The sequence below is a fragment of the Melozone crissalis genome, unplaced genomic scaffold, assembly GCF_028551555.1.
Source record: "Melozone crissalis strain CALT ecotype California unplaced genomic scaffold, PUWL_Pcris_2 ptg000036l_1, whole genome shotgun sequence".
Lineage (NCBI taxonomy): Eukaryota > Metazoa > Chordata > Aves > Passeriformes > Passerellidae > Melozone > Melozone crissalis.
In genome coordinates, this window is record NW_026535814.1 from 12,949,745 (window position 1) to 12,959,622 (window position 9,878).

Sequence of the window (9,878 nt, forward strand, 5' to 3'; positions counted from 1 at the left end):
ATTTATGGCACATTTTGCAATAGCATGACAGGAGACTGTGGGTGTTTTACAGCAAAGATCCATTGGTAGAAGCAGGTGGTGCTGCAGGAGCAGGGGCACAGCCCTGGCACTGCTGCTGCCCCCTCACTCTGCTGGCTGAGGGCGGGTGAAGACGTTGAAGCCCACCCTGTGGGGACACAGAGGAGGACATGTAAGGGAAGGACCTGACGGTGTCCAAACACCCACCCAGCCCTGTATAACCACACCACATCTGCACCTTGGCAGGACCCCCAGGGATGGTGTTTTTCCTTTCTATGTTTTACCCATGCACAAAGCAATCAAGTGAACCCTGCCATCGAGATTTGTTAGGCTGTGCTTTCAAAACAGATAGTAAACCTGCTTTTGCCAACACCTGTGAGAGTGGCTCTGCAAGAAACCTAAAACACTCATTTGTGACAGCCCCAGCCTAGAGGTGCACAGGGGACATGTGCAGGGCAGGGACAGGGGGCTCACCTGGTGGCTTTCCAGTCATTTTTGATGGTCTCCTCATGTGACCTCAGCAGCCACATGGTCTTCAAAACCTCCTTTCCATTAGCATCCACAAAGCACTGGCCCGTGAAAACAGTGATGGAGTCTGTGGGGACAGGACAGGAGGTGGAGGGGAGCGTGGCCGAGGTGGCAGGTCAGTGCCTGTCCCAGCACAGGGGGCAGTAGACCCCTGCTGTCCCCGGCCTCTGGGCACAAAGGGGATGGGGAAAGCAGCAGGAGGGCTCACAGGGCTGGGGTGTCACACGGACATGGGCAGGCAGTGCAGGCTCCAGCCCCTGCTGCCCCTCCTGCAGCCGCTGGAGCTGGCAGCAACGGAGGAGCTCCAGGGACAGGGATGGGGGAGCTGCAGGGAGGGAGAGCAGTGGGGATAGTGCAGGGGAAGGCAGGGAATCAGCAAGGACACTGCAGGGAGGGCAGAAAAACTCCAAGAGCAGAAGAGGGAGGGCAGGGGAGGTCCACGATATCACAAGGAGAAAGAAGTACCTGAAAGAAGTACCTGAAAAGCTCCAGTTGACGGTGAAGCCAAAGGTGGGCTGGCCCTCCTGGTTAGGGCTCCTCTGCATGGATCCCTGCAGTGGGGATTTCTTGATCTCGTTGGAGGTGGCTGTCACAGCCGTATGGTAGTAGCCAGTGAAGCCACCATTTTTGTTCACCGGCGAGATGCTCATTTTGGAACCCAGGTCATTGATCCAGCGGCCGGTCAGGGAGCACTGGAGAGAAGGGAATTCAGCACTGCCTGCAGCCACAGCCCCCTGCCCACACCACCCTGTGCATCCCACCCTCACTGTACCTCTTTCACAGCAAGGACCTGAACCCCCAGGGCCAGGAAGAGCACGAGGAGCAAGGGAGTTGCTTGCACCATCTCTGCAGTAGGCAGACAGCTGATGGACCTGGGGATGTGCTCCTTGCAGGTCTCTGCTGATGCTCCTGCTCCCTCTCCTTTTTATTTCTTCCAGGTCTGTGGGTGGCACCTCTGGCCAAGGCATTGTGCAAACTGGGTATTTCCTAATCTGTGGTTCCCAGCCATAGGAGGAGGTAATTGCAGCAAACATTCCCAGAAATGAGTGATGAAGTATTGAAAATGTCCATTCCTGCTCCCCTGGCACCTTGCAGGGAGGCCCTGGCTCCTGCTGGTCAGTGACTGCTGGGAAATGGTTGCTGGGGAAAACCCCTCTCTGGAGCTGTTGTCCATTCTGTCACTCATTTGTCACGTCAGCTCTGTACCCAGGGTTTGAGGCTCCTTAAGCCTGGTGAGCTCAGGACTGGCTGCAGTGCACAGTTCACCCTGCTCTTCCCCACCAGGCACGCCCATGTGAACTCACCCCCCAACACAGATTCTTTTGGGACTTGGATTTCCCATCACCCCCACCCCCAGACTAACGGGTCTAGGAAGATCTGATGTGCACATTAAGCTGTTGTTTTCACAAACTGGTTTGTGTTGGAAGGGAATTATTTATTTAATGAGAAGCCAACATTCACTGAATATCCGGGACATTGGATCTTAATAGTGACAAAAGTTGTATTTACACAAGGATTCTTAGACAACTGCAAGAACAAATTTTCATCATTCCCCTTATGTTATACTTGTTGCTGGCCAAGGAGGCTGGAGTGAATGGATTCAGCCCAGAGTTTCTCATCCATTTCTGTATGGTTTTCAAGGCATTCTCCTAAAATACATGTTTTCATTCCCCAAGTCATCATAGCAAAGGCTGATGAAGCCTATTCATCAGAAAATAAAACTTTTTGTAAACTGGAGACAAAGTAGCTCTTTGCAACATCTCAAAAATAAACAATATTTATTTTTATTTTTCTCAATCTTTGCTTTCTCTTAAATTTCACATTTCAGCCCTGGTTTCTCTCTGACAGTAAAACTCATTGTTATCCAGGCTGTAGAGCATCATATTAGTGCTGCTGGCATTTCCACAGCCCCCTCTTCTCCCTACAGGGGCCCCACTACCCTGCCTGGAAGAAATCCCTGGTGAGAGATCTGGCTGGCTGCTGCACATTCCTGCCCCAGTGTTTTCCGTCACAGAAATCAACTGCATAACAAGGTGTGTTTTCCCACATAGCTGCCATTTGCTCTGACAGTTTTTTGGCAAGCAGGTGCTGCCCAGAGCATTGCTGTTGTTTGGATAACTAGTAAGGTCAATCTGGGAAGGCTGTGGGGGCCAGGAGAGACAGACATCATCCCTTTTCCACCACCCCCTCCCCATCACCATGGCTCAGGGGGCTCCTGCAGGAACCCTGCAGATGGACAACACAAAGTCTCCGTGCTGCTGATGGCAGCCCACAGCTTCTTCACAGGTGTAGGTTTATTTTAGCGTCACACAAACAATATTGTTTATTTGTTCACATAATCTTTATTTTTCCTGTACTTAACAATCCCTGTGGCTCATCTCGCAGGGTCAGCTCAGTGCTCAAGCAGGCAGATTTCTTGAGTGACCTCAGCTGAGTGCTGAGGTGTCTCCATGGGGTTTGCACCCTCCAAAGATCAGAGAGTAAAATGGCTTGGAGCTGGCAATCATCAGAAGGATTAAGTTCTGCAATGCCATGCCTGAGCCCTGGCACTGCAGGAAGTGGGGGCAACCGGCAGGCAGGGAAGAAATCCAAAGCAGGAAACACTGAAGAAGCTAAAAGTCATCAGAGCTGTGGTTTAAAACCATGTATGTTCAGGGTGTTGTGAAAAATAAGTGCTGGCAAATAATAAAAAGAAACAGTTAATGAACAATTTAACTTGCTGCTCAAACTGGGGTTGAGTCAGCCTTGAAAAACAGGCAAAATGTCTGTGACCAGGGACTATCCTCTCAGCCCTCAGCTCCATTCATGCAAAAGCTGAGCACATCAGATACAAGATTTATTGAGGTGATACAGCCCAAAGTGAAAGAGAAATCAGAAATATCCCTTTATACAGACTGAACCCCAACCTTTGGAAGGCACGTTGCCTGGGGTTAAGGAACAGTATTGATGCAGCAAAGCAATACCAGTCCAGCCAGAAGCTGTGCTGTCTTCAGTGCCTGCTCTTGTTCCTTGCCAGCTGGATCAGGACACCACTGCTATTGTTGGAAGCTGCCAACAGGATACAAATAGAGGTGGGAACCCCAGGTGCTCCTCACTGATGTGCTGGCACCCTGTCCCACCAATCTCGCCACAGTGACCCTAAGGGACTGCATCTCCATTCCTTTCCAATGTCTGTGGAAATTCCCATGTGAGGATGACACCGGCTGCTCTGGGGGTGCTGCATCCAGGACAACCTGTCCTTCCTGGGTATTGTTACTTGTCTGCCTGTGTGCTTGCAGGAACACTCCCCTGGGGAGTGAAAAGGCCATTTGTCACCCAGTGACAGCCCTGGGCCACCGCAGCGATCTCCTGCCTGCAGCAGCTCCCAGGGCAGAAAAGTGGGGGAAGAATGCTCGCGGCAAGTAGGATAGGCTGCTTCCCACCCCAGCCCTAAAGGCTGCTAAGGACTTAGGGAACACTTAGCTCTAAAGTGGACAGAAAGAGCTGATAGTCCTCCCTGTGGTGTCCTCAGGGCCCTCCTGCCCTTCACTGTGATGTCCTCAGAGATGCCCTGCCCTACCTGGGGTGTTCACAGAGCTCCACTGCCCTCCCTGTGATGTCCTTCATGCTCTTTTTCTGTCCAGCTCTATCTGAGATCAGGTGAGCTCCCTGTCCCTGCCTTGCACAGGTCCCCTGTGCATCCCCAGAGAGGACAGAGCTGTCCTACCCCACGGGTGCCCCTTGGCAGGAGGCTCGGCCCCTCTGCTATAAAAAGGGGCCGAGTGGGCGTGGGGCAGCAGCACAGGCAGAGCCAAGGCACCAGGCACAGCCACCACTGCCATGGGGACCCCAGGCTGCAGCTGCTGCTCGCCCTTGCCCTGTGATGCTGCATCCAGGGAGGTGAGGGCAGCCCTGGGGCAGAACCTGGCCGCGCCGAGCTGAGCTGTGCTGTGCTGTCCCAGGTGCAGGGTGAGCGGCTGCAGGCCCTAGCTGTGCTGTGCCATGCTGCTGCTCTTGTTGTGCCCTGCAATGCCACCTAGTGCCATCCCACCCCATCCCACCCCATTCCAGTGCCATCCCATGATGCAGCGTCCATGACCATGGGAATTTCCAGCTCTGGCTGTGCTGTCTCTGTGGGTACTGTTGGTGACTTACCCCTGCTATAGGGTAGTGCCCAGTGCACCCAGGTCTGTCCTGCTCTGCTTGGGGAGGGAGAGGTGCGGTCCCAGCTGGTGCTCATGCCACTGCTCCCTGGTGCCACAAAAAGGGGCCATGCTGGCCCTGCACATGCAGGACCCATGTCCCACTGCTTTGGGAGGCTGGAGCAGCAGCTGTGACTCAGCAGTGACCAAGGCATCCATCAAAACTCACAGTTCCCAGCATTGTCTCAGAACACAACAGGAAGGGCAGCAGATATCCCTAATCCCCATGCCTCCCTAACCAGGTTGGTGCAACCTTCAAAGGCTGAGCTGGCACAGAAAGCAGGAAAAGGAAGCAAGGCTCCCAGCCCTGGGCAGAAGGGCACAGGGTTTGGTTAACTGGCTTAGCTGCTCCCCACAGAGGTATTTTCTGGCTCCTTGACTTACCTTGCCTTACAGGCAGCAGAAAAGAAAGCAAGGGTCGGGTCTTCTGTGCGGTTACATGTGGAGAAGTTGGTAAGGAGGCACATGCCTGCTCCCTTCAGCAAAACTCCACAAGAGCCCGACACCACTGGGATTGTCCCCGCCCTGCCTCGCTAGCCCTCCAGCCTAGTCCAGGAAGACAAAGGGGAATTCCAAGAGTTTCCTCTTCCAGTATGGTCCTGTGCCAAAGAAGACACCGAAGAAGAATGAGAGTAGAAAGCTGGACAGATTTATTATGAACTGAAGTGATTTATCCCCTTTCATGTGCTCCACTGCCTGCCCCCGGCGCCAGCAGGGAGGGGGCCATGGTACCAGACCAGGACCTGCTTCTTGGGCTCAGATTGTCACTGTCCAGGGAGCCGGGTCTCCCCTGGGGATTGTATCTGCCACAGGCCCTGCTGGGGCAGAGCCCCTCAGAATGTGCAGTGTCACCCCAGGACAACTACAGCATCCGTGTGCCTGAGTGCACCACTCCAATATCCTCACACACACATTCACCCACACCCTCTTTCCCTGCAGCACAGCTGCCCACCTCACCCAGCCCAATGCCTGCAGGAGAGAGGTCTCCTGTGCCTCTGGGCAAGGTACCAGCTGCAGTTTGGGATGGCTGGGCAGCCTGCACCCTGTCAGAGCCCCGAGTGCACAGAGATGGGGGCTTTGGGCTTGGTGCCAATGTGAACCCCTCAGGCTCGGTCCAGAGCAGGAATAAATTTTCCATGAGGAAAAGGGCAACACTGCTTGCTGGGTCAGTTCTCCATAAATAGCACCTCAGGAAAATAACAGGAGGGTGTGGAAAAAAACTTTCCCCAAAAAGCTTTTGAAACATTTTCCTTGGTAGAACTATGTTGAACTACATTCCACCTTCCTCCTGGGGACACTGACAGCTTGTCCAGCTAGTGCATCTCCAAAAACAGCTTCTCTCCCTCAGTCCCTGGTTAAAGCCCTCCCAGCTCTACAAATTTTGCTTTGGGGACCTGGCCAACCAGATCACCCTCAACACGTTTTTGGTTACCAGTGCTTGCTCCTTAGGGTAAGGCCTATTTGAGGAGCACACTTTCTCCTTCACTGCACTGCTCTTTCAGCCTCTGCCCCAGCTACAGGGAGCATCACAGTGCATTCAAAAAGTGGGACCCTGGCTAAAGGTGGACAAAGGATTAGCAAGGCTGGAGGTGTTTTAGCAAGGCAAAAACGATGGCCAAGCCAGTCTGCCAGCATCAGAATTTATCTAGCAGCTGCAAAGTCCATGTTGTGGATAATGTTCTGGGTTTTATGTGTAACTGCTGGGAATTTTGGGGAAAGGAATTACACAAAAAATTCAGATCCAGGTCAAGGAAAAAACAAAAACAGCTTAGTCTGAGTGACTTCCAAAAGTACTCTAATCCTTTCAGTTTTGCAATTGGATCATGATGCAAAGGGTTGTGACTGAGAGTGGGCAACTTGGAGAGACAGAAGTGGCAGCCTGGGCATGAAGAGATCAGACTGAGGTAGGTACACATGACCCCTGGTGGTTTTCTGTGTCTGGTTGCAGGTACCTAAACCTTTTCTCTCAAGGGAAACTTAGAGACTTCTGAAAGGTCAGCTGTGCTTCCTGGATATGCACTTCATTCAGGAGATTACCAGGAAAAAGTAAAAATATCTCTCTGATTGTAAGGAAAAAAAAATCATCAAAAAACTGGGGTATGAATTAAAAATATTTACCAGAATACACTGAGCAAGCTATTGTCTAAACAGAAAAACAGAACAAAGAAACACAAGGTAAACAAAAGGAAAGTTGCAAACCTGCATACACAAAGAAACCAAAACCAGCCATCCAGCTCCTGAGCACGAAAGCAACCTGTCAGCTCAGCAAAAAGCAGCAGAGGAGTGGCACAGTGAGGAGTACGATGAGATTAAAATCCCCTGCACACATCAGAAAATAAATACAGCATTTGCAACAATTTTGGTATTGCCAGTAAAGAGAGGAAATGTCATTGCAGAAGTCATAGAGTAACCACAGCATCAAATATCAAGAGAGACAAGAGCCATGGGGCTCATCAGCTCAGCCCAGGGACATGCCAGACACTTATTGCCAGTCTGGTGACACCAGAGCCAGGGGACGCAGAGGCTGGGATGACACCAGGCAGGACCTTGCCAGGGAAGGCTGGGCAGTCCAAAGCAAAAGCAGCAAATCCCTCCTCTCCATGCTCAAGCCAAGCATCCCTGCAGACATTTTTCCCCAGTGTGGCTCTGGAGATGAGCCAAGGGGATGCTGTGGGAATCAGTGAAGAGCTGGAGTGCCCTTCTCTGGCAGAACCTTTTGGGCACTCTCTCTTCAGGACTGGATCACAGGCAGTTCTTACGCCTCATTTCTGACTTGTTCACTGCTGATTTGTGCACCCATCAAGGCCACGTCAATGAGCTCACAAACAGGAGTGATGCCAGCCATGCAATGGAGCAAAATACATGGACAAAATCCATGAAATGGCAAGGTAAGAGAGGAGAGCAATTCACCAGTCCCACCTGCAGTCAGCTCAGAGCTCACCAGAGAGCAGGGACAAGTGCCACCTTCAGCAGCACAAGGCTGAGGCTGGGGAAAGGCAGGCCACATTCTGGACTGCACCACATCCACTGTTTCCTCCCCAAAGGGAGCTGCAGGAGGGATTTACTGCAGGAGGGCTGGGCCAGACCATGCCTGCAGCCCCAGGCACAGCCCCAGCCCCACACTGGGTGTCTTGGTTTGGAAAGACAGGTGCCTGCTAAGGAAGGCAGGAGCCTCCCCTGAAATGGAGAAAGTGAACATCCCCTCTCCAAACTGCCATGAATTTTAAATTAAGTGGCTCTCAGGCAACAAAAATATGGGAGCAGAAAATAACAGTTCTTTCTTAGGAGAAAAAATACTTATAAAATAAACTGCAGAAAACTAAAACAACATTGACAGAGTCATGACAGAATCTGACAACCTGTTGGTCAGGGTGTTGGTAGCAGTCCAATTGGAAATGCGGCTGCAGTCCTCCTGGAGTGTCAGGTATGGTTCATCTGGAGCAGGGTTCCTGTAGAAAAGGCTGTAGTCTTCCTCTGACGATCTAGTGGAAGAAGAGGCAGCTGCTGTTCCTCTGGGAAATCCAGTGGAGATACCATGCAGTTATTCCAGAATCTCCAGATTATATCTGGGTAGCAATGCTTGGCTCCTCCCTCTGGGCGGAGCATCTCACAATGGGATGCTCTAGTTCTTATCAGTCATGCAGTGGCATTCAATAGTCTGTTATAAGCAATGTCCCCTCCCGAGGGAGGTGTGAATGTGGTCACTCAAAAAGACAGATAAAGCAAACTGCCCACTTGACAAAGGTAATCTGCCATACAGACGGTAATGGAAAACAACTTGCATTGCTACCTTCAACAGGGTGTAAGGCCTTGGGGTTGGCAGCATTCCTCAGGGCTTGCCTGACACCAGGAGAGGGGACCTTACTTTCCTGAGAGCACCCTCTTTGGGGATGGTGTCAGAAGAGTGGCTGAGGCAATTGTCCTGTGGGAGTACAGAAGGTTTGCTTGTTTGGAAGGTAACTCACAAGGATGTGAGGCATTCTCCAGCCTCAAGCCCTCCCATTACTGTAGCCATGTGTTTTGAACCTGCCATGGGGATGCTTTTCACACTCCAGTGTGTAGGGAGCAGTGCCATTCTGAGTGTTATAAATGATCAAATCGAGAGCCAAACTTCTAAGAAAATTTAGGAAAGATTTATTCATTTGTCCGTTAGACCGAATTTCAGTTGTCAAAAACTGCCACAGCCAAGGTCAGCGTCGAGCCCGGGATTGGCGCTGGGTGAACACATGGATCTGACCCCCCAAATGTCAGACTCTCCCCCTGTTCACGAATGCTGCTTAGCACAACAAGTTCTTATACAGTTTATTCTGCCCGAGGCAGAGATGACTGAATGTTCTTTGTGTCTCTTCACATGCATAACCAAGGCTTTACATGTGCAGAGGTAGACAAAGATCCAGTCCAGGTGTCGAGATCTCGTCAGAGAACTTTGGGGAAGTCAGCATTCACATACATCAGGGTGGTGCCATCGATCATCGTGGTAGATGGAATTGTTGGGGCAATAATCATTTTTGAGTGGTCCCAGTGGCCCAGGGAAGGCGGTGATCACACACCCTGGAAGCTTCTATTCTTACGTTAAAGAACCCAATGTTATGTCAACGAAGTCCGGGAACTAGATGTATATGAATAAGACACTGCTCCCGGCCAGGGTGGTCAAAAGACATAGTTTGGATCTTACAATATTTTATACATTCACAGCATGAATTATCTCTACCATATACTACAATCCCTCCCCATTTATATCACTAATTTAATTCATGCTCTTAAATTGCTAAATTTTTCATTTCCTACATCTATCCACCACCATTAAGGGTCTTTCACAAACAGAGTACTCCTTTACACTATTCTGTACTCTCCTTGTAGAACACCCTGGTATCCCGTATTATTCACATTCGAATTTGCCTGTTTTTTGAACTTTGCCAATACCTTAGCAGCATTGCTGGCATACCTCCTTTCTTCCAATCTCATGATTTTAGGTGTGTTGCCTCCAGAAGCTCCTTCTGGGTCCACTGGAATTATCACTATCTGCATTCCCTGGACCATGGAGTGGATCAGTCTAATAAAGCATGGAATTAGCTAAGGGAGGAATAGGATTCCAGCGGCTGAAGAGAGCACAAAAAACATCACTTTGTTCCACCAGGCCCCATCAAACAA

General features: G+C 50.9%; 1 protein-coding gene across 1 annotated transcript; it reads right to left on the bottom strand.

Moving 5' to 3' along the window:
- LOC128941629 (avidin-like) lies at positions 1-1,429 on the bottom strand. Its single transcript, XM_054283494.1, has 4 exons — positions 1,319-1,429; positions 1,025-1,238; positions 493-613; positions 1-166 (listed from the first exon to the last, which is right to left on the bottom strand). The coding sequence occupies exons 1-4, from the start codon at positions 1,388-1,390 to the stop codon at positions 124-126; spliced, it is 450 nt and encodes a 149-aa protein (XP_054139469.1). The 5' UTR covers positions 1,391-1,429; the 3' UTR covers positions 1-123.
- Positions 1,430-9,878: the final 8,449 nt, after the last annotated feature.

What these genes read in the sequence shown, in the direction of transcription:
- LOC128941629 (XM_054283494.1), bottom strand. Translation starts at nt 1,390, where the DNA reads ATGGTGCAAGCAACTCCCTTGCTCCTCGTGCTCTTCCTGGCCCTGGGG. An exon ending in CGTCAACTGGAGCTTTTCAG is followed by an intron (nt 614 to 1,024) that starts GTACTTCTTTCA and finishes CTGTCCCCACAG; the next exon opens with ACTCCATCACTGTTTTCACG. An exon ending in AATGACTGGAAAGCCACCAG is followed by an intron (nt 167 to 492) that starts GTGAGCCCCCTG and finishes GTGTCCCCACAG; the next exon opens with GGTGGGCTTCAACGTCTTCA.